This window comes from Ammospiza nelsoni, chromosome 22 (assembly GCF_027579445.1).
Source record: "Ammospiza nelsoni isolate bAmmNel1 chromosome 22, bAmmNel1.pri, whole genome shotgun sequence".
NCBI classification, from domain to species: domain Eukaryota; kingdom Metazoa; phylum Chordata; class Aves; order Passeriformes; family Passerellidae; genus Ammospiza; species Ammospiza nelsoni.
This window is the reverse complement of record NC_080654.1, coordinates 1,156,758-1,184,360: the sequence shown is the minus strand read 5'-3', so window position 1 is coordinate 1,184,360 and position 27,603 is coordinate 1,156,758. Positions and strand designations below refer to the sequence as shown.

The following is a 27,603-nucleotide window of genomic DNA, read 5'->3' as shown; positions in this document are numbered from 1 at the left end:
AACACTGACAGCAGAGAAGTCTGCTATAACCAGAAGATGAAACAAGTAATGCAAAGGAGTGGCACTTACTGTGAGAGCCCTCTCTTGCTTCTCTCCAGCTGTAAAATCATTTTACTAAAAAGCCATGCATATTTTCTTTGTTATTTTTCCAGACTGACACTTGTTGAAGGGTGTTACAGGGTGACGGCTGGGAAGAGGACACAGTTTGTACAGTGTAACAGAGAGAGGTGCTATGTTGTGCACACAAAACAAACACAAATAAACAAACCAAAATGTTGTTAGGCTGTTTGCAAAGATTTGCAATGTAAGTGACATATGGAAAAACACAAGAAATACAAAAAGCAGTGAAAATTCCTTCTGAAGTGTGATGGTTAGGGACTCCAAATCCAAGATTTATACCAACTCTCAACTTCCTAGTTTGGCAAACCTTGGTTCTGAAGGTGCTAGCATCAGAAGAATCTGAAGAATGTACTCTTGTGTGCTGTAGAGAACGTTCTTTCAGGTTCTTGAATATTCTGCCTTTTGTGCCCCTGCTACCTCACTTTTAATGTGATGAGCATATCTGAGGCACAACCAAGATGCCACAGACATGGCAAATGTTCTCAAACAGCATGATCTCCCAGGTAAAAGCAGGAGATGAAGACCAAGGAAGGAGGAAGGCAAGAAATGAGGGAAGTTATCCCACATAAGCATCTATAATCTCATGGATCCCAGGCTGCAGTAATAATGACACAGGCAGAGCCTGGGCAAATGGAGTCCAGCTCTATGGTGGTGTTAGAGGCAGGAGAGGATTAACAATCTCTAGCAACATTTTTCAGAGTAGGAATTTAATTCTGTGAGTCAAGAGGCACTCCAAAGAACAAGCTCCTCCACAAAGTTATGTCAAGCAGCTAAAAACACATTCAGTCACTCTGGTGAGGTTCTTCAGCTGGTCCCTGCTCTCCTCAAGCTCACACAACTGTGGGCAATTGCTGCCCTCTACAAGCTGCTCTGCACATAGCAAAGCTCCCACATTGGAGCAGGAATGATGAGCAAAGCAGGACATGAGCTGTAAAATACTGTTTGTAGGTGTAGCACATTCAGACCCTGAAAACATCACACAAACACAAAAATTTGGTTTTTTTAAGGGGAAAATACCAAGTGTTAAGTATTTCCTAACTGTGTGCCAGGGTGTTTTTCCAGTGTCTCAAAGCATTGTAACTTCCATTTTACCTTCAGTGAGAGACCTGGGATCTCTGGAAGTCAAATCATACCTAACATTATAGAAGACTCTAACCTAACTCCCTGAACTTTATTTTCCTTGTGTGTTCATAAAATACAACTTAGTGTATTATAACTACTTTAAAACCATTTTAAAAGTCTTCTGACCAGTGATGTTGGTTTGTCTGAAAAGCAAGTAGAAATTGCTTTCAGAGCTTTCCTGCACGAGTGCACAAAAAGGATTATGAGCTAACTCATGCCCCTGTCAGCGACAGACTGTCCCTGTCCTGGGTGTGCTGCCTCATCCACCACTCTGAAGTGTCATTTAAACTTTTCCACTGAGCTCAATTGGGCAGTTTAACCTGGTAGGACAGTGTTTCTTTAACTGTGCTCAGTGAGTCATATTGCATCTGTGTGCTTGGAGCACATTAATATATTTGTCTAAATCAACAGAGTAAAAGGAATCGACAGATTAAGCAAGTGCACTTTGCATGAACGACAAAAGAAGTCAATAAACACCCAGAAGAAAGAGAGAAAAAACAGACAAAACCCAATAATCTTGAACTTATCAGAAGGTCAAACACAAGAGAGCTCTGCTTAGTAAACCACAGAGCTCTCTTTGCAGCAAACCAAAGGTTATTGTGCACGGCAGTCACACACCCCTGACTCCCTGTTCGTGGCCCAATAAACCCAAAATCTGCACAGAACTGCCCTGCACAGCCTGTGGAACTGCTGGCCAGCACCTGCAGGGGCTCCCAGACCGTCTGCAGCATCCCCACACACGGGCTCAGAAGGTCCTGGAGCTGAGGTCTCTCTCCCTCTCCTCTGACAGTGTAAATTACCCTGACTAATGTTTCCCTGGGGGCTGTGAGCTGGCTGCCTACTGACTCTGGCTGTCTGGAAATCCCCTCTGGATAGATTTACCTCCAGAGAATCATTCCGTGCACGCCACCACTAGGAACAAACCCATTGGGGCAGACGGAAATTTTGTACAGTAAACAGGTATAAATCTTGTCTTAAACAACAAAGGGTGGGAAAGTGGAAAATAAAGTGTGGTGGGGAGTAACATTAACTAACATGAACCCCAACAAGCTCTCTCAAATCTTGTTACACAAATCTGTAGCCTCCCCTCATTCCATCCACTCATGTTCAAATGGTAAAGACAACAGTATTTGTTAGAATCAGTGTCCACCAACTTCTAGTGACAACAGTTAGAGCTAAAAGTAAAATCTCAATTGCAAAGCTCCTTTCTCAGAAACCTAAATGAAATTTTCTGTACTCACACTCTACTTGAAAGGAAGCTTAGCAGAACAGATAAGGTATAAAATGAGACAACAAACCAGAAAGGATTTAATAATTCTACTGTCACTCACTGCAATGTACCCTGTGATGCTTGCACAAAAAGGGGAGTTAAAAGTGCTCTGGCCATTACCCTGACCCTTAAATATTTGAAAATCAATTCAACAAAGGGTGGGGAAAAGCCACAAGGGCTCCAGCACATTCCAACAAACTCTACACTAATTGCTATAGGGGCAGCAGTAATTCTTGTTTCGACAGCTTGTAAAAAAAGGAATAAAATGTCCACATTTCAGTGTTAACTGCTCTCCTCTACAGCAAGAAACAGAAAGAAACAGAACATGCTAAAAATAAAAAAAGAAAAATTAAATAATCTGCAAAAGAATCCTGACCCAGGGATTTTGTAACTTAAGTGAGCAACCAAGAGAGTGCTTTACATTTATAACCAGTACTTTCATATTTATAACTAGTACTTCTTCCAGATACCAAACAGCAGCTAGGGAATGAATGTGCTTTGTGACAGAAAAAAAAACCCAAACAAACCAACAGCATGTCAAAAGGTCTCACTGACAACTCTCCTTCCTTAGGTTCTCCCTCCAGCCCAGGTTCATGTTGGAGGCTCTTCCAGGCACAACCCTCAGACCTGTAATTTAGGCTGCAGCAGGTTGGGCAGAAAGCAAAGGCCAACAGGTCTTGAAAACACCTCAAAAGCAGCACAGGATGGTTAAAAAGCTACAAGACTCTGCTATCAATGAAACAGAACAAGCTAAACACATGATTTAAATACATTCTGGAGAGACATTAGACCAAGGATACAGATTCCTGATGTAAAGGGCATTTTCTACTGATTTAACCTCACAGAAAGAGTTTGTCCTATGTAGTTACATCCTTTGCACATCCCAGGACTTTGAGTGGCTGTAAAAGACAAACCTATTCCAATTCCACAAGTGTTCAGAGGCTTATCAGAGGTGCTGCTCCCAGCAGCAGGGATGCAGCAGTGCTCCCTGATAAGCCGGGCTCAAGGAGAAGCTGATCCCGCGCTGGCGATGACAAACGTGGCTGTAAACAGCAGCAGAGCGAGGTGCTGACACCCCGGGAACACAAGGTTACACTTCCCACCAGGAGCAGATTTTAATGGGCCACGACCGACAGCCGGGGAAATGAGCGTCCTGTGTGCTACAGGAATTATGGCTGTGCCACCCTGCCACTGCCACTGCCACTGCTGTGACACACTGACCTCCTGCTGGGGAGGGGCTGCACTGTAAGGACACCGGGTAACTCAGTGTGGAGTCTGTTACCCCCAGTTTGGTGGCTCACAATATCAAAAGTGGGTGGGAGAAAGAGCAGTTTGCATTGTGACATGAGTTTGCAGGGCTGCACTCTGAAGGCCTCAGCAGCGCCATAAACCGTTGCAAGGTGCCCTGGAGGACCCAAATGCAGGACACAATGTGATGTGTCAGACTGCTACAGCACCTTGTGCAAAGAACCAGCAGTCCTGGCTTCTCCTGGGGTCCTGCTGAAAGCAGCAGGCTGTAGGCAGGGGCACAGGGTAGGCAGGGACAGTGTCCCCGTGCACAGGGCAGGATGCTGCATTTAGCACCTTGCAGCATAATGTCCAGTAGAATCACAAATCCAGTAAAAAACCAGCTTGAGACTGTAACAACAGTCTGTCTGCTGATACAATGCAGTGTTTCAATTCTATTGCTTTCTCATTCTTGTGTGCTGGTGTGATCCAAACAGGTCAGTCCTGTGAAGCACTGAATCCTTCCACTCACCAATAAAGTCCAAAGGGGTGAGGGGGTGCAGAGCAGAAGTTGGTCATGGGACTCTTTCCTCCCTCCTCTGGGCTCTCAAAGTGCTGCCCACCAAAGGTGGGGCGCAGGATGATCCCCCAGCACGCAGCCCCCCATGGCACTGCTGGATCTGTGCCAGGGCTCTCTGGTGTTTCCATAAACACTTTTATGACACAGCACCATGTGAGTCTGGTTTATGGGCCAGGATCTCCTGGCTGTGTGGAAGGGAGCCTGCACGATCCTGGCCACAGGGAAGCCACAGCAGGATGGTGGCACTCAGGTCATCTGGCTCACAGACCTCAACTGCTCATTTAATGAGGCATCTACAGAGGAGCAGATGGAAGCAATACTGACTCCTAAACAAACGTGACAAAGACTGTAAGAGTTTATTATTTTTTAAAAGTTAATGAAAAAAATAAGAAGGAAACCTCCACCTTTCAGAGGGCTCTAATTAGCTCACATGCCAGACTCACCATCGTAAGAATAAAGTTTATGTTGGAGTTCTTTAAGTGTATAAATAATTTTATGTTGTAAGAATATCCACCCAAACAGAAAGATACTCAACTGTATACACTTCCTCTGAGCAATTCTGCAGTCATATATACAGTAAGAAATTAATTATATCTAGGGTAATGTTAGAATCTGCCTTGAGAAAGAACAAGCTGTTGAACAGCACAAGCTGAGATGATCTGCTGCCTGCCCTGACCTTTCTAAGGCAGGGACAACCAACTCCTCCAAAAGCAAACCACCAAATCCACCACAAAGCACATGGTGGAATACACAACTTCAGGTAATCTCATGTACAGATGTCCATGCAATTAAGGGATGGCACAATGTCATTAGAGAGACTGCCACTGCAACAGAATTCATTAATTCAGAATTCAATAATGAGATGCATTATACTGACTTTTCTTGGTTCACAGTCTTTACTCACATCTCTCCTTTTAAAAAATCATCTCCTGGGTTCTCTAGGTCAGAGTAACTTGACAAATATACTTTGATGTGGCCAGTGTCACAAGTACTTGAGTCTTCTCCGTGCAAATAGCTATGATCAACAAATGAAAGCAGCAGAAGAAATTTAGAGATCTATATATTTAGGAGGAAAGTATTGGCTAAGAATTTTGTCAAGGTTTTGGCGGGAAGGGAAGGGAAGGGAAGGGAAGGGAAGGGAAGGGAAGGGAAGGGAAGGGAAGGGAAGGGAAGGGAAGGGAAGGGAAGGGAAGGGAAGGGAAGGGAAGGGAAGGGAAGGGAAGGGAAGGGAAGGGAAGGGAAGGGAAGGGAAGGGAAGGGAAGGGAAGGGAAGGGAAGGGAAGGGACCCAAGGTTGTAAAATCCACATACTGCAGCTCCAGGAGTAGTGGCTCACTTCCCACTCTGCATCACCATAAAAGAACAAACAAAACAGGGTTCTCTGAGTTATCCTCATACACAAAAAAATCCCAGGGCCCTTTCCAAAATGCTTCTAGAGTAAAAACATCGGATTACACGCACTGCCAGCTGACAAACATTTCTAAGCTCACTCTGAGTGCCTCTGAATATAAAGACAGCTTGAATGAGGTCTCTGAGCAGCAGAGGGGTTTTTGTAAAGAGTACAGCACATGAATCTGCTGCACAGAGCATTCCTCAGACCCTTTCCTAAAGAGGCTGTGGACAGGAGCACATCCTGGGACAGGCCACGGCCCAGGTGAGCCATGTCTAACCCAGGCTCTCCACGGCCCAGGTGACCCATGTCTAACCCAGGTGAGCCATGTCTAACCCAGGTGAGCCATGTCTAACCCAGGCTCTCCACGGCCCAGGTGACCCATGTCTAACCCAGGCTCACTGGAGGTGGTGGCCACAGATCAGAATTCTGAGGTGTGAACACCATGGCCCCCCGGGGCAGTTCACACCGTTTCCACAAAGCAGCAGCTCCTCAGAAAAGCAAAACAAGGGCTGGAAAACGATGCGGCAGAGAGAACAACTCGCGTGTTACCAACAAGGCATTCTCAGGTGCTTTGGAGGAACTCACCAGCGGCTCCCGAGACGCGGCGCTCTCAGTGGCAGGGCAGGAGCCAGCCTGTGGAGCAGAAACACAGTGAGCTCACATTGCCACCCCACGGGCACCGCCAGAATCGCTCATCCTGCGAGCAGCACCTGGCACGCACATTGCTCTGTGCTACCAGCAGCGCTTCTGTCAGGACTGAACACAAACAGGTCAGAACCACAGCAAAATGTATTCATTGCCCCTTTAAAACAAGGGAATTTAGAGAATCTGCAGAACCGGTTCTAGAGAGTCAGCAGCGAGAGCTGGCAAGGCTCCTGACAGATGGCATGAGAGTAGTGGGCACAAAACACAAATCTTTAAATACTTCTCCCATTTCCAGGGTCCAGTAATGCATCCTTCGTTTTCTGAACCGTTCTTCTAAAGATTTCTAAATAACCATGATTCCCCTAAACCTCACAAACTGCCAGCAGAACCAGGACCAGCCTTGCTTCCCACACATAATTAAAAGAAGTTTTGTCCTCCAATTCTATTCCTCATTTTTATGAACACACCTCACCTTCCAAGTATTGCAACATTTATTTTTCCCATTTGCAAAATACACAAAAACAATATAGATAAAATAAGCGTTTACCACAAGAGGGTGCCAGAAACTCAAATGTACTGCAACTCATCTGCATCCAGACAAGGATCATCACCAGGACCCAGCCAGACCTCACAGGTGGGCAGGGACTCTCTGGGATCACTTGCCATAACCTCTGGGTGGGAGGGAGGGAGGAAGGACCCACCACTGAATTCACATCCTCAGGAAATTCCCACAGCAAAGTATTTGGCACTGGAGAAACACTGATAGCCAAGACAAATCTGAAATTGCTTATCCTGTTCACAGGCTACACCATCATCTTGCTTTTCTCTTTCTTTTACTATTAAAAAAACAGTAACAGAGAGACAGGATCTTTTGTTTATTTTTAGTAAAGACATTGCTAAAGGCCCAAGGAACATGATTTCTAAACAAAACAAAGTATTTTAAATCTCTGGTAGAAATATTTATTGCCTTTAGAACATAATTCTATCTACGTAAACGATTTCATTTGAGCTGCAGTACTCCCCTCTCCCCACACTGCTTGAGGCAATATATTAATTCATGAGAATGAGAAAATTAAACTAAGAAAAAACAGATAATAAGCCATAAGACATCTGACACTCCCTTTTCAGCATCTAAATTAACCTGATTTGTAATAGGAAACATGATGGGGCCCAAACATAAACATGTTAAGTGAGGCAGTGCCACTACTCACTGTCTCGTGTTGAAAGCTTGGCAATAAATAAGCAAACATCACCAGGGGCAGAAAGCAAATATTTTATCAAATCCTCTAAACGTTTAGAGTGCAATGGGGACAACTTTCTACAAGCATTGGTAACAGTGTCAAACCTGCAGTGGCTGTGTAAGAGGAGCGGTGTTTACATTCTGTGAGACTTGTAAAGATATTTTCATTGCTTTGTTTCATTCCAAAACTGCCCTCTTGAACAGTCACCCACTACCACGTGTCCTTCAATCACATCTCCTTTTTCCAGGCGAAGCTGTAAGACTCCAATTCCATCCAAGCTCCCAGAATGTGTGAGCACTGAACACTTCTCAGAGTTCTGGCTGAGGAATGAGCACCAGCGTGAGACCCGCAGGAGATGGTAAAGAGTCACAGAATCAAACAACAGCTGGGGTCGAAGGGACCTCAAAGATCATCTCATTCCAAGGCCCTGCCATGGGCCGGGACACCTTGTACAAGATGGGGACACCTGTCCCCAGCAGGCAGGGCCAGGCTGGGGCAGCAGGAGCAGCTCCATGAGCAGCACAGGAGGGAGAGGAGGAGGTGAGAGCAGCTCCTGGGGTGTGCCAGGGCTCAGGGGCAGCAGGGCTGAGTGGCAGCTGGACATGGGGCTCCTGACCATTGCCCTGTCCAACAGCCACACCAGAGGCTCCTGCCCAGTGCCCTGCCCAGCAGCCACACCAGAGGCTCCTGCCCAATGCCCTGCCCAGAGGTTCCTGACCATTGCCCTGTCCAACAGCCACACCAGAGGCTCCTGCCCAGTGCCCTGCCCAGCAGCCACACCAGAGGCTCCTGCCCAGTGCCCTGCCCAGCAGCTGGCCTGGAGGTTCCTGACCCGTGCCCACACCAGGGGCTCCTCACACACCAGATGCAGGACAGACACCAAAAGGGGTGTGAGTAACTCGTTCTGGCCTGAGGATCCAGCACTGCTGCACGTGATAGGACAGAACCTGACTCCTCCTCTTCACCTTCAATACTCACGAGTGTTTTTGGCTACATTTATAAGGTTAAAAAGCAAGGCTCTCCCATTTCCAAGCATGGAACCTTATTTTGAGGTAAAGCAACATAAATAAATGGGGGGGTTTAAGTGTGCAATGGGAAAATACAACATCCAAACTCAGAGGACCTGAATGGTTTTAGGCAACCACATTTGCCAATTAACCAGATTTCTTTCTCAGAAACTGCCAGCCCTGCAGACTGCCCAGGGGCCCTATGGACCAGTCACAGACTGTTTCAGGTTTCCTCATTCTGGAAGCACTCGCCTGAAGTGTGAGGGATGGGCTGCAATGCCTGCACCTCAGACTGGGGCTGATGAAAACACCTGGGTGATGCAAAGCTGCCCTGCCTCCTGTGAGTTTGGTAACTCGGCCTTTCACAACCCAGATTTGTGCTGGTTGGCCAAGAGTACTGATTTTATGTAACTTATTTCTATTTCAGTTTAGTTCAATAGCATTCCCTACAAACTCAGCCTTCTCAGTCCAAAATAAGGGGACCAACAGAGAGGTTCATGGAGATTTTGCCAAACGGGGCCAGATTTGAGTGACTGCCCAAAGCAGTGTGTCACTGGCAGGCTGTTCTGTGTCCTTCCCAGCTGCCCACACAGCCAGACCTGCTGCAGTGGGGCCCTGGGGGCACTGAAAGGCCTTTACCAAATCCCACTGGCAGCACGCACAGGAACCTGTCTGGGATGATGCCAGAGCTTCAGGAGGGCATGGAATTTGAGGTGGGTTGAGCTTGCAGTGAAATACAAGTGACTCTAGATCATGAACAGGACAGTGAGAGTGAGAGGAAGCCTTCACTGTGTACACCCGCATCACACCTGTGCTACAGAGTCACACAACCCAGCTTGGAAGAGGCCTTCGGGAAAATAAGAATGTACACTAAATACAACTCCATCACGCTTGTTTTTTCCTCAAGCTACCCCATTCATTTCACGTCCCAGTTCAAAAATATCTCAAGCTTTTAGTGTTTCTTGAGCACTGAAACCAGTGAACTTACATTTCTCTTTTGCTCTCCCCATTCAGGTTTGTCCTTTTATGCTCTTGGCTCAAGGATCTCCTTCCATCCCTCACATTTGCAAGGCACAGACAACATTCTCCTCTAACTAGTCACAGAGTCACAGAACAGTCTGAGTTGGAAAAGACCCACAAGGATCATCGAGTCCAACTCTTACCCTGCACAGGGCTGCACAGAGTTTTAGAGCCCAGCTGCACGCTGTCTCCGTTCTCTCTGGCCGTGTTTGGATTTATTCTCCTCCTATCCGAGTGCTTGACGAGTTTCATACACAAACCCTCAATGCCAGCACGCCTGTGCCCCGGGCCCGGCCTGCACACCCTTCAGCCGGCCCCGCACAGCCCCTGCTCGCCCAGGGCGCGGGGCCCGGCTGCAGCCCCGAGCCCGCGGTGCGGGCGGGTCCCGGAGCCCCGGCCCGGCCCGGCCCGGCCGCCTCACCTGCCCCGGCTGCTCCGCTCGCTCCGCGGCCGCCATCTTCCCAGGCGCGGCTAATACATCCCCGGCCGCCCGATGCGCCGCCCCCGCCGCCGCGCCGCGCCGCAGGCACGCCGAGTCGATCGCCGGCGCAGCGATGCGTCCCGCGGGGCGCCGCCGGTGCCGTGAGAGCCCGGCCTGAACCGAACCGAACCGGGCCGATCCCGCCGCAGCAGCGCCTTCCCCGCCTGGAAGAGCCCTCGGGGCACTGCCGAGCGGCAGCTGATGGCGGCGCGGCTGAAGCAGTGCGTGGTGCGGCGGCGGGACGGGCCGGAGCAGCACGGCGTGGCCGCGTCCTGCCTGCGGGAGCTGCGCGACAAAGGTGAGGGGGGACCCGCTGGGACCCTCTGTGGGACCCGCTGTGGGACCCCCTGTGAGACCCGCTGTGAGATCCGCTGTGGGATCTGATGCAACCCCCTGTGAGACCCGGTGGGACCCACTCTGGGACCCTTTGAGACCCGGTGGAACCCCCTGTGGGAGCCGCTGAGACCCCCGCTATGGGACCCGGCTGATGTGCGGCACTGTGAGGAGACAGGTCCTGGTCTCCAGCCTCAGACACTGAGAGTTGCCTGTCCTTTGTGCTGGGGGTAATAAACAGGCAGTGCTATGTCACTTTTATCGTTCTGTTAAGTATTTTTTTCTGTTCTGCAGCTTGTGGTGTTCTGGCCATTGACAAACCCATCACCTTGGTACTGGCAGAAGATGGGACCATTGTGGATGACGAAGATTACTTCTTGTGCTTGCCACCTAACACCAAGTTTGTGGCACTGGCCAAGGACGAGAAATGGTCCAGCAAAAGCTTAGGTATGCTGTGAGTGAGGAAGCATGGAAGGGGAGGTGTTTGGAACACACCTAGTGACAGTAGGCAGGGCCAGGTGATGAGGAATGACCCATGAAACTGGTGGCTCTTGTGTCAGACAGTGGAACATCCTGGCTCTCGGAGTCTGTGGATGAGGTGGACAGTGCTGCCGAGAAGTGGAAGCAGCTGGCCAGGCAGCTGAAGGATGACCTGTCCAACATCATCCTGATGTCTGAAGAGGACCTGCAGGTACAGTGGGGAAACCCCCATGCCCTGTCCTTGCATCTGCCCATCACCCATCTATCTCAGTAGAGAAGAGACTCCATAAACAAGAGCTCAGGCTTAATTCAGATGCTGCTTTTGGCTCTTGGTGCCAGAGTCAAACTTCTCCTTGAAGGGAAACATTCAAGTGTCCAAAGATGCTCTTAATCCCCAACTATCACAGAACAATTCCAGTTCTGGCAAGAAGTTGAGATTTGGCCAAATGGCAGCTGAGATCAGCTCATTCCTTATAGCCAGACATATTGTGGTGGTGCCTCCCATGCAAAACCAGCACCCCTGTGTAACATGGCCAGGTCTGTCTGCTCCAGAGGGCTTTGGAGAACTGCTGTCACTCTCCAGAGCTGATTGATTCAAGTTTCTGAGTGCTTAACACCTTGTCTGTGGTGAGGCACGGCAGTAACTGCCCCCTCTTGTTCTCCCCAGTGTGCAGCTTCCCAGGTGCCAGGCTGCTGCCTTTCCTTTGAATATTTCCATGCACTGTGAAGAAGTTGTGCTTTGCCATTAGTTTTCAAGCTTTCTGCTAAAATTGCACATGATTCCACACTTTCCTGGGTGCCTTTTGGCTTTTAGTAAAAAATGCTGCCTGGTGTAGTGCCACTACAGCCTCTCAGAACTCAGGGGCCTTGCTGTGACCAAAAACCTTGTGGAACACGCTTGGTTTCAGGAGGGTTTGTGTGTTCTGTTTGTACTGCAGTGAGTGCCATGAAATGAGTTACTCAGGAGCCCTCTCCATGTTTTAAGGTGCTTATTGATGTGCCACGCTCAGAGCTGGCAGAAGAGCTTGCCCAGAGTGAAACCAAAGTGCAGGTGCTGCAGGACACCCTGCAGCAGGTGCTGGACAGGCGAGAGGAGGAGCGTCAGTCAAGGCAGCTCCTGGAACTCTACCTGGAGGCCTTGAAAACTGAAGACAGCATCTTAAGCAAAGTTGCAGGTAGGGAGCATCTGTGTGCTAGAGAAGGAGGTTTCCAACTCCAACTCCTGGCAGAGTGGAATAAATAAAATTTGATCAGCTGCTGTTAAATGGGGTTGATACAAGAGCAGTTGTAGTGTACATAGTGTAAGAATTCTCTGACCAGAGAGCCCTCTTGCTGCTGTGTCACATTTCTCACAAAGCCTGAAAGCAGAATACTTGGAGAAAAGCTTAGATCCTGGAGTCCTCCTTAAAAAAATTAAAAATTATGGATTTCTTAAGTTCCAGGATGCACCAAGATTGGATGTATATTTATTAATCTCCATCAAAGCAGTCCAGGCCACTTTTCCTGTCCTGTGCTCGTCAGGAGCTGTACTGAAAAGGAGTCTCTCCTTTTCAGAACCTGAGGCTGCAGCGAGGAAGGAGATGGATGTGGTTGACACAGGTACCAGCAGCACAGACACTGCAGCCACAACAGCACTCAGCGACCAGGTCCTCACTGCTCTGAAAGAAAAACCTGCTCCAGAGCTCTGCTTGGACAGTCAGGATCTAGAGGTGGGTGAGAATGACACAAACCATATCCTGGCAAAGCTCTCCCTCCAAAAGAGAGGCTGGAGCTCCTCTATAACAGACAATGGTCCACACACTCTGCTCTGTCCTCTGAAAAGCCACAAAATAATTTTGGGTTTGGTCTCTGACAAATCAGTCAGCTGTCTTACCAGCAAGGTTCTTTGGGGTTTTTTATAGGCTTATGCATGCAGGTATGTTTCTTTTATCCATCCCAAATCAAAATAAAAACCTCCTTACTTTGGAAAAAACTCTAAATATAGATTGGAAAGTCTAGATAAACTGTAACCATTGAGGAAGGTATTCTTTCCAGCTGTGAACTTGCTACTCTTACTTTTCCCTGCTGTAGAAAGTAAGTAACTGCTTTCTCTTCCTTTGCACACCTGAACGGAGCCTCAAGCATTGAGTGTTGGCAAATTACTGGAAATCCACTAGCCCACGGGATAGGTGATGAGAGCTGGGAACGTGTGCAGTTCCTGCTGCTGCTAATTCAGCAGAGGGCTAGGGGCCAGGGAGTCAGTAGAAAAGGCTGCTAACAATCTGTCTTGCTCCAGCTGGTGTTGAAGGCAGACGCAGCAGCCCTGGCCTCGGCTCTGGGATGGGACAAGCAGAAAGCTGGAGCTCTGCAGTCAGCCTGTGACCAGGAGCTCTCCAGGCGCCTCCAGCAAGTGCAGACCCTGCTCTCTCTAAGGAGCACGTCCAAGGGCAAGAAAACGCTGCCCTGGGGGGACTGGCCCAGTGCAAAACGCAGGAAATAAGACTGCATTGCTGTTTGCAGTTTGGGTTTTGCTTTTGCATTAGAATCAGTACAAGCAAAGACACATCCTGGAACCATAGTTTGCTGGTCATACTGTGGGCTGGCTATAGAACAACTAAAATCTGGACATTGTCCTGAGGCTTAAACTCCTCTGGTGATTTGAATTGTGTAAGCAAAGGGATTTTGACTTTTTGCAGAATGCTAGAACAATGGTATTGCTAAGCACAGCATGCAAGTGTTCAGCTTTCAATACCTGGTTGGTAGCCAGCAGCTTCCATCTGATAATGGTGGATACAGCTCCTGAAGCCCCAGGCAGTTTGCTTACTTTGTTCTCCCACCATTTGCAGTGTAAAAAGGATGGAGGATCTCTGGAAGACACTTTGAGGCACAGTCAGTGATCAGGGCAGAGGGGATACCCAGCTGCTGCCTGGCTTTAGGCTCCAGCCTGGGATCTAGGAACTTGAATTCTCATGCTGATTTAATCAGTTAGAGTAAATTCAAAGTCCTTCAACTTCAGTGCTTTTTCTGTAAGGAACTCCTGCCTTTTGGATGCTGTCTAAGAACTATCATGTAAAACACAGCAAAGGTAGAAATAATTGCTTTGTAAGGGTGAGTGACAGAAGACTTGCATTTGGCCTGCTGTGTTATTCTCCTAATCATTAGTGTAGCATCATGATGCTTTTATATTAACTGGCTTATTTTAAAATTTGTTAAAAGTCTTTTTTTCTAACATAAATAAAACCTTTTTACCTTACTGTTGGACTAGTTTTGGTATTTCTACCAGCTGCTATAATTAAAAGAATGGGCTGATAAATTCAGTATTACCTTAAGGAAAGAGGATGAAGAAATTGAACAGAGAAGTACAGTCTTTAACTTATACAAAGTGTTTAGACAAAATGTGTGTCCATCATGGTGACTGCCATGAACCCTCACCTGGCACAATCTGCTCTTCTTGTGTGAGAACAGCAGATGTATATGAAAAACATCTGACAAGTGAGATGAAACTTCTGAGGAAGTTTTAGTAGGTACAGATGTATTTTGTAGCAGCATGCTAAATCCTCTGATCCTCCACAGCCTTAAATGGCCCAGGGTGAGTATTCCTACAGCAGGCATTCAGGTGAACCTGTTGCATGCAACAGTCCAGCTTAAATTTGGCACAATCAGAGTTAGACAGTGCAACTAATAAATATTCTAAACAGTTTAGTAATTAAACAAAACTACTCAGGCTACCTTCAGGTGAAGCAACCCAGATGGGAATTGACTGGACTTAGGGGAGAAGCTTGCAGGCATCTTTTTGTCTGTTTTGCTTCTGACCATATTTAGATTGTAATATTATAGGCCATGGCAGGTAAAAAGGTTTCCTGGTGTTTTGCACAGGTATTTACTGCAAGCTTTTTACGTCCAGTCTTTCTGCAATCACATGGATGGCTGTGCTACCCCTGGAAATCCTCTTCCTTTGAGTAATTATTTTCATTCTTTGTAAGCTCATTTGCACTGGGTAAGGCAGTGCCAGCCCAGCAGAGGGCAGTGGGATCCCTGCCTGCAGCGTTCTGCAGCCACGGTGCCACCTGAAAATGGGAATTTCTGACAGTGACAACTGCACCCCTGCAGTGCCACAGCTGGGAAACGACACAAAACACCTTTAACTGCCAAGACAATGAGAGAGAGGTGGCTTAGTAAAAACAAAATACTCAAAATGTCTGAGCAAAAATAGCAATACTGGAAGCAAGGAAAAAGTCAAAGAAGAGAATTTTTTACTAGAGAAAGTAGCAGAATGAAGGGTATTGCACATACTGAGTTATGGCTCAGTGAGAATGATCTATTCCAAAATCTTTATTTAAAGTATTTTAAGAAAAGATACCTTTTGTGAGCAATTAAGGCACTTTGGCTGTAAGCTTACTGAATTCTGACAGACTTTTCATTTTTGGAACAATAAAAGTCCAATTGCATCCACTAAAGCTGAAGATTCATTACTGAAGCTAACCTGCAAGATAAATAGGCTAACTCTGGTTTCTCTAGGACAGTAAGAGAAAATGACCTGAAACGTTACTGGAAAGACAAATCATGCCATGTTGGAATCTTCATTTTCAGTGACAGCTGCTTCTTGTTCCCCAGGAGTTCTCTCTCCCTTAGCTGCACTGGACTTCTTTTTCTTCTTCTCCTTCTGCTCCATGTTACTTGATGCAAGCTCTTCACTCTTTTGAGTGATATATTTTAGCTGGGAACAATAAGCTAAACAATCAGTCCTCTACTGAGGAACTTCATTTACTCACAAGACATCAGTAAGAAATTCTGAAGAGAAATTTACAGGAAAAATTATTATTATTAAAAGAAAAATGAGAGACTCCAAAAACATTTGCTTTGCCTTCTCAGGCAAATTCATGTTGTGTATTTCAAATACTATATGGAAGGAAAAAAAATCTCCTCACATAAAAGTAAAATTAGTATTGGAAGCATTTTTCATGGATCAATGTATAGGCATATCTTAACAGATTAGTGAGTTTTATCCATGGAACATCATGTAGATCAGCACAGGAGGGAACACAGTGATTCTGTGATCCCTGTATTGATGTTGGGAGACTCAGCACCTTGAGGCAGAGTCAAGCTATTCCTGACCTTAGGCTACAACAAAGAAACACAACATCAGGAGAAAGCAAAGTGATTCACAACACTGTGTCTGCTTATTGCACATCTGAACTTGGAACTTCAGCAGCCCTGGTGCAACGAGAGCACTGCTCTTGAACTGCAATCAGAGCTGTGTTACATCTCACCACAGTGAGGCACAGTGAAGCAAAGCAAGATGAAAATTTAAAAATCACTGGATTGTGCCTATCTACCTCAGAAGACAGTGAAATTGCTTATGCAACAGTTGCTTCACCATGTATAACCTTCATTCAAATGAATTAAGGAAAATCAAGGAATTAAGTTCATTTTAGGAATTAACTGCTTTAAGAATGTTGGAAGACAAATACAGTGCATCTCACCAAAGAATTGCTTCTTCTAGCCAAAAGCTTCACATCTTCTGTAGTGACCGTGGTTCGTTTTGCATGCCTGCATAACATCAAAAAACACTCCTTAACATTTTTGCCAACATAAGAGGCCAAGATCAAAAAGTAAAGGGAATTTCTATTTCATAACTTAACACACTATTTAAAAAGCCCTTTTAAAGCTTGAATTATAAGATGCGCTTTAAAGATAACACAAAAAAAGGAAAGCCTTTGTAACAATCAGTGCATACCTTGCAAACATTTCAAGGTCCTTTGCGAAGATTTCTAGAGAAAACACAAAGATGTCATATATTTTAAAACACTGAGTGGGCAGAGATACACAAATTATCCAAGTCAGTTATGAGAAGTGACCAGAGCTGGCTGTTAGGCAGCACTCGTACACAAGCAGGTAGCCACACAATACATCTAAATGCTTTTTTCGGGTTTGAAAAGTCGAACTAGTATTTCTTGTACTTAAAATAAGAAATAATACAAGAGAATGCCCCGGTGACACCGAGTTGGATGCTATTGGTTTTGAAGGCCCGTGCCTCCAGCGCTGGCTCCTGAACGGACACGGAACGCTGCAGTAACCCGGGTAACACAAGGCAAGTCGAGGTAACCCAGCTGTACCGCACTGCCGGAAGGTGATCTCCGAGATGGCTGCGATGCTCTGCTTGCTGAACTGCACGTCCTTGTCCTCCTCCACCTCCTGGCACAGGCACCCGACCGTGTAGTGAACCGCCGCCTTCAGCCTCTGCGGGGACCAAGGCGGGGGCAGGCAGTGACACACCGGCCTCGCCCCGCACCACGCTCACGGCCTCGGCCCCGTGTGCCGCTCGGTACCTGTGTGAGCATCTGCTGCTGCTCGCCGCCGGCCGCCGCCATCGCTGCCCTCACGATCTCCCGCCCCGGCGCTTCCCGCCCTGCGCGCGGGGCGGGGCCACCGCCATCGCCGCCCTCACGATCTCCCGCCCCCGGCGCGCGGGGCGGGGCGGGGCCGCCGCCATCGCCGCCCTCACGATCTCCCGGCGCGCGGGGCGGGGCCGCCGCCATGTCGGGCCCGCCCCCGGGCCCCGTGAGGGGACGCGCGGCCGCCCCGCGAGGCAGCGTCGCTGTCGCCCGCGTTTGTTCCACAGAACTCCCGTCGTACTGCGTGAGCTGCAGAAAAGGTACCTTCAGTTGGAAGTTATATTTTACCTCATACAGAGATTCAACTAGTGACTAAGTAGCTGTCTTAGTAGAAATATATATGGTCAAACATTAATGTAAAAATCAGTGTGCACAACACAACATTTAACAGGTTTTGAAAAATAAAAAGGTTCAGACACCCAGGTGAATTGTCAGATGTCCTGAAGATGACTGGCAGTAGCATTGCAGGGAGAGGATATAAAATAGAGCCAACTTAGCATGTTGCTGTGGGTATTTTTAATTGTCCCAGTGGAATAAGAGGCAAAGAATCAGGGAGATTTGGGGCAGAAAGTGCAAGCACACAGCAATGCAAAATGTTTATGCCAGAGCTCAAAACTGAGACCAACAGTTGGAGGGAGAATGGTGACAGGAGTATGAGTTTCATTTCTCCTTCCACCAAAAGCACACAGAGCTCAGTGTGACAGACTGGGCAGCTGAATGCCCAGGAATTAAATCTGTAAGAGCCAAGCTACTGCCTGTTAGGAATAAACCATGGAACAGGAGAAAGGCCTTTACCTGCCTGGAACCTTGTGTAAGTTCCTGTGCTGTCTGCCACTCTCCATCTCAGCAATTCCTGAATTGCAGTCATCTCTGTCTTGACCCCTAGGAATTCATGCACTACAATATTATAAACCCAACATGACTATAAATTCTATTAAAGACTGCACAAAAGCATTTTACATAGTTTTGGCCAGCACCAGTGGAAAGAAAACACCTCAATACATTTATAACTAAATTTATTTAGTTTTCTTATATGATACATATAGAGAGATATACATATAGGTATGAAACACACCCCCAAGTTATTACAAAAGTGTCCAAACACATGTTCTAGTGGAGTACAGTAAAAAGTGATATTCTAGAAGAAGTGTTGGAGATCTACAGTATCTGGGCTCCAAGTGGAAGGATTTCCATTAGACATTGTAAGCAGAAGAGGACACATTTCCACCATGGCCTGTCCAGTTAGTGTGGATAAATACCCCTGGCTTTGATAATAATTCATATGTATGTGCACCAAAGTAATCACGCTGAGCCTGGAATGAGAACACACAGACAAACCAGACACACAAATGTCAGTATCATGAGTCCTGGAAGTTGCACCTACTGTTACCTAATGAGGAATAGATTTCAGTGCCTACCTGAATCAGGTTAGCTGGCAATATCTCGTGCCTGTATCCATCATAAAAAGAAAGTGCTGTAGTGAAGCAGGGCATGGGGATTCCAATCTGCACGCCAGTACTGATCACACGGCGCCACGACTCCTGGCAGAGGGGAAAGGGGGGAAAGGAAACTGATGAGTTTGATGCTGGCTCAGGGGGACATGCAGGCACATGAACTGCTCCAGTACAACTGTGTGTGCTATTTCAGTCTGTGAAATCTAACAACCAAGTCTGAGCAAATACAGCAGCAGATTCCCGATTTTACATAAACGAGGTTGATCTATAATAATGGCAAGTAAGACAGAGTTAACAGCGGGATGAGAACAGTTGAGACATGCAGACAAACCACAGCCTCAAGCAAGGATGATGTTCTTTCACATAAACATGGTCAGAGCATCTCAAAAGCACAGACTCAGTGGGGATGTTCTAAGGGGAATGTTCCAGGACCTCTCACCAAGCACAGAACAAAGCTCGCCCAAGGGCCCAAGAGGACAGCACTGACACTTCAGACAGATGTGGATAATCCTCAGTTCAACTGTTCATCTGGTCTAGGAATTTGCATGCAATATTCAGATTCAGTTACAAGAACTACTAATGATCAGACTTCTTTTTTGGCCAGATAATGTGGTTTTAATTCCATCCAAATCGGGACAGTGTTCAGAGACACAGGCCTAAAGAATGGGTGCATCTGGAACTGTTGTTCTGGGGCTACTGCAAACAATGGCACTGGAACAGAGCTCAGCTGAAATCCAACTGCACAGCAGGCACAAGACACAGGGCAGTGCAGAGAATGTTCACACAGGCCAGGCCTTTTTTCCTCACATTATGGTCCTTCTGAATTGCTGGATTTCTGCCTAAGGCTTTTCTGCACCAGTAAAAGGGAACCTTCAGTTTCCAATCATAGCTTGGTCAGTTTCAAAGAGAAAAACCATGACAGTCCTGGCTGTAAATTATCGTTTTGGAACTTACCTGACAGTTTTCTACAGCTTTCTTAAAGAAATCATCCAACAGCAAATTCTGGAGCTCAGGGTTTCGATCAAAAGCATCTTTGATTTTTCCCAGGAACACACTAGGCAAAAGTTAACCAGGAATAAATGTCACAGCTTCCAACAAAGGCTCAGAATTCAAAACTTACAGTGCTAAAACTTGACTCAGCCAGACTAAGATTGCAAACATGGCAAAGATAAAACATTTTCAGCAGTTCAGCCACCAGAACAGTGGGTTCATCTAGTAACCCTTGGTGTTGTCTACAGCCTCTCAGAATCTTAGCAGCAGAGTAACTCCATGGATTTTCCAAGGAAATATCTAGGCTTGTCAGCCAAGCACCTCACAAACTAAACTGCCTGCTCTTCTCTCTCCCCTCAGCAGCCAGGTTACCTCCTCATCTCAATTACCTCCTGATGATGCAGCCTCCCCTCCACATCAGTGCAATACCACCATAATTCAGTGTCCAGCCAAATTCCTTGGCTGCTTGTCTCAGCAGCATGAAGCCTTGAGCATATGAGATAATCTTGGAAGCATACAGGGCCTAAAAAGAAAAAAAAAAAATCAAATTCACATTCCAAGAGAAGTCTCACAAAGTTGAACAACAAACTAACTTCATGGGATATGCACTGTGTTCAGCCCACATCTCAACAGGGATGACTACAGCAGCAACATCGCAGTTATTTGAGAAACAAACTATCCCTTCCTGTTGGAAAGTTTGGTTTCAAGAGAGAGAGATCAAGAGAGCAATACCGAGGCAAGGCAGGAGTGTTGAGGGGTGGACAAGCTCCTGTGCATGAATTATGAGCTCTGTGCCCCACACAGTTGTCTCTGCCCACCGTGGCTTAAATTCCTTCTGGATCCTTCCTAACCTTCCTTTGGTTAGCAATGGGTCTCATTGTGCTTTGTGAGACAGTGCACAGTGCTGACAGCAGGAACCAGTTCTCATGAGATCCGAACACAAGAGCTGCTCCCCAGGGCTCACAGCACCCCAAACGCGCACCAGGACTCACCTTGCGGATGTCCTCCAGGAAGGCCTCCTTGTTCCCACTGAACTGAGTCCCTTTGGGCCCTCCCAGCAGCTTGCTGGCCTGCACTCTCTCCACCTTGAGGGACGACAGGCACCGTGCAAACACAGCTTCACCTTTGGGGATGGCAGGCAAGGGGAGATCATCAGAAACCCGGGCACCCCTGTCCGTGTCTGAGACACCCGAGTACCAGAGTGTCACTGGGTGATGAGCCACGTACACAAGCAATAACATAAATAACTGCTGCACAAATGAATTATTCCAACAGCAACACTACCTCTCAGTACAACCAGTGGGTAAGTCCTGACTGATACAGCTTTCAAATGATAATGAAAAAAGCCACAAGTCATCCACATGAAAATTTATCTCAGGAACATTTACCAGCTCGCAATTTTAAGAATTTACTTTAAAATCTTCTCCTATCTATCAGAGACAGTGTTGCACTGCAATCTAGGGAACAGTGAGGCTGAAGACTTCACCAAGTACTCTATCATGCTTTTAAGATAAAAAGCTGTTCCTTAAATGTCAGCATACATAACTGGATGTGCTTTAAAATGCACATACGCAAAATAAGGGCAATTAAAATCAAAAATAAAACAGCAGGTTAACTTACAGGATGACATAAGATTCATAAATCTGGTAGGCCCCTAGCACTAGTCAGAAGTCCGTAAGAATGTTTTCTAATGTCACTAAACAGGTTGCTAAATATCATCTGTCAGGCTGGCTCAGTCAGTTCCTAATCAAGCCAGTTTAAGCTGTTCTTGTTTGCTATTGAAGACAGTATTGTAAAATGAGGGAGAAAAAAGTTTGCTTTTCAGGGTCTGATAGAAAGAAAAGCAAGTCTTCATTATTGTCATTTTGTTCCACCCTTTGAGTTATGATATTAAAAAAAAAAACACCAAAAAAACCCACACTGCAGAATCAACAGCAATTTAAAAAGAAGAGTGAGTAATGTTTTCACAAGACTCTGCATCCTCCCTACAGCAGGAGGACATATTACACCTAAATCAGAACCTGCTAATTTCCATTTCTGCAAAAACTTCCTTCTCCAGAAGGGAGGAGCAGCACGGTAGGAACACCAGGAAAAAGCAGGAGTAGCATGACTCTGCTTTTACAAGCAGAAGTTTGCAAGTCATGCTCATGCAGTAAAACCACACAGCGACTGCCCTGCGAGCAGCCACGTTTGCACAAGGACTGTGGCACACACTTCCCTATCAGGCATTACCTAACAACGCTCCTGGCACTGCAGAGCACTCATCAGGGAGTGTCTGCTCCACCCTTGATCTCTGCAAGCACCCCAAAGAGGAGAAAATTACCAGTACAAGCAGGAAACACTGTTTCAAGCCTAGGACTGAAGGACTATGGTAGAACATTAAAACCATTTAGAGAACTTGTTTTGCTGCTGGAATGCAGCCATGTTTCTTTGACAGCTACACTGCAGTTACTTTCTTTTAGCTACTGAATGTAATTTTTCTTCAGGACTTGACCAGCCAATGCAAAAGGAAAAGAGGTAGAGAAAGCATGAAAATGAAAGCAAATCTGAGAGCAAAGATTGCTTTTGACTCATCTCATTTACTCAGCGGGAAGCTTGCTCTGGACCTGTGGTATTAGGGCACTCTAGACGTGTTGCAGATGTGCTCCAGCTCCTGTGCATCACAACACTGAGCACAACACTCAATGTTCCCCTGAACATCACTGAGTCCTGACAGCACTGCAGACACCAGGGACACAGGTGACAGCAGGACTGAAGGAACGGGGTAAAAACAAGCCCAGCAAAAAACCCAGGAGCTGTCAGGGCAGAAAAGCTGGAACAGCTACACCTACAAGAGCCTCTCCTGGCAGCCCAGCCCTGCTGTGGGCTCACGGCTCAGACTGTATTTCCCTGTCATTGCTGAGATGTGGTACATGGAGGTGGGAAAGATGAAAGCACCAGTTACCGATGAGGGTGACCGGGACTCCGTATTCCAGGGCAGAAATGGCCGTCCACTTCCCCGTGCCTTTCTGCCCTGCACTGTCCCTGATCTTTGGGAGGAGGTATTTGCCATCACTGTCTTTGAATTTGAGAATATTGGCTGTGATTTCAATCAGGAAAGAGTCCAACTCTGTCTTATTCCATTCCTGAAACACCTGAAAAAGGAGAACAAGTATATACATATTCATACACACCACAATTTGCTATGTCTCTACTATATCTTTTAATTTATTAATGTATATATTTTGCCTGCTTGATTATAATGCTCAGTGTTTCATTAGCTCTTTTCAGGCAAGGTAGTTCACATCTCTATATGTGAAGGTGCTTCCTGGAGAGAAATCAACTGTAGCATGGGAAGAGGTTTAGACAACTTTTGTAAGCATTCAGATGTCTGTGCTCTCTCCTATCACAGACACCATGGCACAAAAAAAGGAAAGACATTAAAAACCACAAATCACCTTTGCCATCTCATCATGCTCCATGCCCAGCACATCTTTCATCAGGTGATAGGCCTCACAGATCAGCTGCATGTCTCCATACTCAATCCCATTGTGCACCATCTTCACGAAATGTCCAGCTCCTTCCTCTCCCACCTGTTCAGAAACATCCAGAAACCCCCTCAGCAACGGCACTGTCATCACTTCCAGTGTTTAATACCTGCCCATGGCTTCCTTCTGCCTAAAGGAAGGAATCAAAGACAGTGCTGACAGAAACCAGTGGCTCACAGGTCCATTTAGCTCCCCCAGCACATGACCCAGCCACAAAACTTTGTCTTTCCATTGCACAGTATGAGTTACCAGAGATGGCAGATTGGAGATGAACACAGCCAGAAAATCAGCCACTGAGGGTGCTGTGTTTATTGTGGATGGACAAACATCCCTGACCTTCAGCAAGCAAACTGGCTAAGCATGGCTCTAACCCCAAGTTAGGGTCAGTATCAAATGACTATTTACCCAGTCACAACAAGGTTCCCCAGATCCCACTTTAGCAGCAATGCTTTGAAATATGGTCTTGATGTGGGGCCTGTGGGGAGAAAGAATACACCTTAGCAGCCAGGCAGGGGACACAAACACCACAAGAGAAAACAAATAAAATCTACTGGTATGATGCCTTCTGTAACCTGCCAAAAGGCAGCCTGGGCTGAGGGCACTGGGCAGGGTGAGAACCCATCCACACAGCCATGTCAATGAAATCTGTTCTTCCCAACTAAAGTTTGCAAGACATTGGAACATTCAAGTCATGCTTCCAACACTGTACAGACAAGTGTAATGCACTTCAAGGAGCCCAAATATCCTCTCCATTTGAACACAGAAACTGTGCCAACTTAGCTACCAAGGCAAAAGATGACTGGGCAGAAGCTTCCTGTTGTTGATGGCTTTGTGCCATCCAATTTGAACAGGCTGATACAGGTATGAAACACTAATGCAAATGGACAGGGACTCAAGAGATACTAAAGCTCACTTAAAGCCTGGACACACCTTTTCTTTCCATATCTATACAGAGAATAGGCAACCAGGGATAAATACGAGCATTGATGTGCAGTCCTTTACTGAGGCATGAGTACAAAACAGCACAGCAGCATGCAGAAACTTGCAAATAAACTGATGCATTCAACAGTAGCACAAACATACTGAAGCTCCTTTTATAATGTGTCACTACAGGGCCATGTGCTGCTGCCTGATTCATGGTTAGCAGCTTCTCAAGTGTGTACAGCCTCAAAAGAAAAAAATAAGAAAAAGTACTTGTTTAAAATGTAAGCAAAATTCCCTTCTCCCTTCAGATGTCTGTAGTTCCTACTTTTGCCTGTGGATTCCTGGAAGAAAAGCCTGCCTTTGTTCCGCCTTACATGAAGGCTGAGCACTGCCCCATGACCCCTGCCAGGTTGAGAAATCTGGAGCCTTGAGGAAGTGAGATGGCAACATATCTTGTTCTCTCCACACCCACACCCTCCTCCTTCCCTCCCTCAGTGCACAGTGTGAATTGCTGCAAACCATTCTGAACAAGAGAACACAGCAGTTCATGCTTACCAGGCTTCCTTGGCTCCTCCTGGCATGAGGGAAGGTCCGTATCTGGCACCCTCCTCCCCACCACTAACTCCACTGCCCACAAACAAGATGCCCTTTGCCTGGAGCTCCTTACAACGCCTCTGGAACAAAGAGCACAGCAGCACTATTTAATTTCATTTCATGCCATAGCCTGACACACAGAGGCTAGCAATTGAGATGTAAAATGAGGTTTTCAGTTCTGCTTTGGATGTGCTAGAAGCTAACCTTAAGAAAGCTTTTTCATACACCAAAGTGAGCATTAGGAAACTTCCTGTTGCTTTGGATCCTTGCAAAAGTGACATGGTGAAAAAACAAGTTCTTATAAGCACCAGACAGACATGAGCAGCACTGAGGGCAGAAGAGGCCTGCAATTGGGTGTGAGGTGACACATGCTCTGTGTGAAGATGTGGAGGAGGCAGATTAGGCCCAAGGTGGAGTTGCTGAGTTCACTGCAGTGAAGGTGCAAGCACAGAAAACTCTAAGGGCCAAAGAGAGCCAGAGATACCCCAGGACAGCTGACAGGACTGACCCTCACTGAGCCTCTCACCCTGGCATGGCCAGCTCACTTATCCAAGATCAGGATGTCAGAGCAGGAAGACAAACACGAGCACCTCTTCTAAGATTCAGAAACACCAGTCTGAATGCAGTATTTTCACATGAACACCCCAGAGAGGCGAATGTAGCTTCTGTAACTTCTACAGTTACAGCCTGTCCACAAGCAGATAATTACTCTGCTGCTTCCACTACCCAAACAGCCAAACCAGCAGTTCTGTCCTACTGGATTGTCCTGCAATCGCAAGGATTAGGAAATAGCAACAAATCTATAAATATCCTTAGACTTATAAATCTCCCTGAAAACTCCCTAAGATTGTAAAATAAAATTTTCTAAAGGCCTTCACTTTTAAAACATGTTAAAAAATATTTTCATGTTGTCTGGGTAACTTCTATAAAAACATTCTTATAGCACAGTCCTTAATTGCTTTTTAATAGGCTGCATGATTTAATTTTGCAGAAATCAGTTTGGCTTTTCCAGAGCACAGGGCTGACAGCATATTATTGAGCGACTGTTCTGATGATCAGAAGTGGAAAAGTTGCGTGTATTTTATTCATTCACGTTAGGCAGGAACCAGGCTTACCGTGGTATCTCTATACTCAGAATTCCCACCATCAATTATGATGTCTCCAGTCTCCAGCAATGGCACCTGTCAAACAGAAATCAGCATTTAGGTTTCCCCCATACATTCAAAACCTCACTAATGATGAATAACTGAGAACTTCCAGAGGAAACTGCTCCAAAAGACAGCAAGAAGTCTCAGGTAGGATGAATGTCTGCCTCACCAACTTATTGATGAAGTCATCCACTGCACTTCCAGCCTTCACCAGCAAGATAATGCGACGGGGCTTCTTCAGCGTGGAGACCATCTCCTCCAGGCTGTGAGCACCGATCACCTTGGTTCCCTTGGCCTCGTTAGCCAGGAAATCATCCACCTTGGAAACTGTCCTGTTAAAAGCACAGACCTGGGGGGCAAGGAAACACGTTAATAAAGCTGCCAATGGAACAGTAACTTCAGCTCGGGCTACAAATTATACAAGCAAGGTTCAACATCCTGCGCTCTCCCACTTCCCTCCGTGCCAGGCACAGGGCAGGGATGAACCTGAGCATGTCTTTGCAAGTGCCTCGGGAACCTGTGGTTAATGGCAAGGCCAAGGCCAACTTCAGGGAAAAGTCATGCATAATTAACATATCAGGTGCCAGCTGAGTACAGGCATGCACCGCTGCTCTTCTCTGGAAACAGGACAAAGGCCAGGCAGGGTATAACTAAAAGGAGGAAATACACCCATTAGATCATCACAATTGCAGGGGAAAGCACCCACAAAATGCTCAGCTCCAATCCCAAGTGCTACTAGTCTGCCTTCCTAAACAATTTGTTTCCTCACTTACCACGAAGCCGTGGTCATTCATGTTCAAAATCAGGTTCTGACCCATCACGGCCAGTCCAATCAAAGCAATGTCAGCTCTGGAACGTGAAAGAACAAAAATGCCAGGGAGGTCACCAGCAGTGATCCAGCAGCAGCATCCATCCCTGCCCGGCTGTTCTGGCCATGCCAGCTGCCAGGGCAGCCCAGCCCAGCCCAGCCCCTCCGAACGACCGCGGGGATCTGAGTTCATTCTCTCAGCTGTTACTGCAGCGATCACGGACCGAGGCCGTGCGGAGCCACCGGGCAGAGCCCCCGCGCAAACAGCGCACCGGGGCCTCCCGAGCCGGCCGCAGCCGCCCGACACCGCGGCCACGCCGGGCCCGCTCCCGCCCCCGCCCCGCCCGCTCTCACTCGGCCATGGCGGCGGCGTTCGGGGCTCTCCGTTCCTCTCCGCTCCTCTCCGTTCCTCCCGGGGCTCTCCGCTCCCTCCGCTCCTCTCGGGGCTCTGCGGGCCCGGCCTGCGGCGCGCGCCGCTTCCTCTCCTCAGCCGCGGGCGGGGCCGCGCGCGCCCATTGGCTCTTGGCGAGACTCCGCCCCCCGCCCATGGCCCGATGTCTCGAGGCCACGCCCCCTTAAAGCGGCAGCGGCGCGGGTGCGGGCGGGGCCGCGTTCTGTGCTGTCCCCGCTCTGCCCTGTCCCCGCGCTGTCCCCGCCGGGCTCTGACGCTTCCCCGCCGCCTGCGAGCCCCGGGGAGCCCCGAGAGCCCCGAGAGCTCCCGGGAGCCGCGCCCGCTCGCGGAGGAGCCGCGCAGCTGCCCCGTGCCGTCGGCTGTGCCTCTGTTCCCAGCGACACGCACCCCTGATCCCGCCGGGAACCGCGCAGTTTGTCATTAGTAATTATTATTAACTGGCTTCGATTCTGGC

The 27,603-nt window shown here is 47.3% G+C and overlaps 4 protein-coding genes across 5 annotated transcripts in view; 1 reads left to right on the top strand and 3 right to left on the bottom strand.

Moving 5' to 3' along the window:
* The window catches only part of PEX14 (peroxisomal biogenesis factor 14), a gene marked incomplete at its 5' end in the record, with an annotated part of 66,128 nt that extends 55,852 nt beyond the window's left edge, over positions 1-10,276 (bottom strand). Inside the window, 2 exons of the mRNA XM_059487710.1 lie at positions 6,297-6,344; positions 10,046-10,276. Coding sequence (XP_059343693.1) covers positions 6,297-6,344; positions 10,046-10,276 — 279 coding nt within the window. The remainder of the gene's footprint in view (positions 1-6,296; positions 6,345-10,045) is intronic.
* On the top strand, positions 10,173-15,354 carry DFFA (DNA fragmentation factor subunit alpha). 2 transcript variants are annotated; one of them, XM_059487551.1, is made up of 6 exons: positions 10,173-10,403; positions 10,733-10,885; positions 10,999-11,129; positions 11,904-12,093; positions 12,473-12,627; positions 14,774-15,354. In XM_059487551.1, the coding sequence occupies exons 1-6, from the start codon at positions 10,307-10,309 to the stop codon at positions 14,858-14,860; spliced, it is 813 nt and encodes a 270-aa protein (XP_059343534.1). In that variant the 5' UTR covers positions 10,173-10,306; the 3' UTR covers positions 14,861-15,354. The 2 variants fall into 2 exon arrangements, with proteins under 2 accessions (XP_059343534.1, XP_059343533.1); XM_059487550.1 differs by lacking the exon at positions 14,774-15,354 and adding an exon at positions 13,194-14,150.
* Positions 15,217-17,293, bottom strand: CENPS (centromere protein S). The gene is made up of 5 exons (XM_059487552.1): positions 17,227-17,293; positions 17,014-17,137; positions 16,635-16,668; positions 16,381-16,447; positions 15,217-15,614 (listed from the first exon to the last, which is right to left on the bottom strand). Exons 1-5 carry the CDS (start codon positions 17,266-17,268, stop codon positions 15,459-15,461), a joined length of 423 nt encoding a protein of 140 aa, XP_059343535.1. The 5' UTR covers positions 17,269-17,293; the 3' UTR covers positions 15,217-15,458.
* Positions 17,294-18,291: 998 nt separating this feature from the next.
* Positions 18,292-27,244, bottom strand: PGD (phosphogluconate dehydrogenase). Its single transcript, XM_059487548.1, has 13 exons — positions 27,092-27,244; positions 26,703-26,778; positions 26,099-26,278; positions 25,897-25,962; positions 24,743-24,861; positions 23,669-23,738; positions 23,174-23,308; positions 22,681-22,870; positions 20,729-20,859; positions 20,126-20,259; positions 19,701-19,800; positions 18,711-18,833; positions 18,292-18,605 (listed from the first exon to the last, which is right to left on the bottom strand). The coding sequence occupies exons 1-13, from the start codon at positions 27,097-27,099 to the stop codon at positions 18,486-18,488; spliced, it is 1,452 nt and encodes a 483-aa protein (XP_059343531.1). The 5' UTR covers positions 27,100-27,244; the 3' UTR covers positions 18,292-18,485.
* Positions 27,245-27,603: the final 359 nt, after the last annotated feature.

Bases quoted from the DNA above. Each gene is read 5' to 3' on its own strand.
- DFFA (XM_059487550.1), top strand. From the start codon at position 10,307: ATGGCGGCGCGGCTGAAGCAGTGCGTGGTGCGGCGGCGGGACGGGCCG. The intron at 10,404-10,732 runs GTGAGGGGGGAC...TCTGTTCTGCAG, and splicing joins GCGGGAGCTGCGCGACAAAG to CTTGTGGTGTTCTGGCCATT. The intron at 11,130-11,903 runs GTACAGTGGGGA...CCATGTTTTAAG, and splicing joins TGTCTGAAGAGGACCTGCAG to GTGCTTATTGATGTGCCACG.
- CENPS (XM_059487552.1), bottom strand. From the start codon at position 17,268: ATGGCGGCGGCCGGCGGCGAGCAGCAGCAGATGCTCACACAG. The intron at 17,138-17,226 runs GTACCGAGCGGC...TGGTCCCCGCAG, and splicing joins AGCAGCAGATGCTCACACAG to AGGCTGAAGGCGGCGGTTCA. The intron at 16,448-16,634 runs GTATGCACTGAT...GATGTTATGCAG, and splicing joins GACCTTGAAATGTTTGCAAG to GCATGCAAAACGAACCACGG.
- PGD (XM_059487548.1), bottom strand. The intron at 20,860-22,680 runs GTAACTGGTGCT...CCATCCCCAAAG, and splicing joins AGTCCCGGTCACCCTCATCG to GTGAAGCTGTGTTTGCACGG. The intron at 19,801-20,125 runs GTAATTGAGATG...ACTTTTGCCTAG, and splicing joins GGAGGCTGCATCATCAGGAG to TGTGTTCCTGGGAAAAATCA.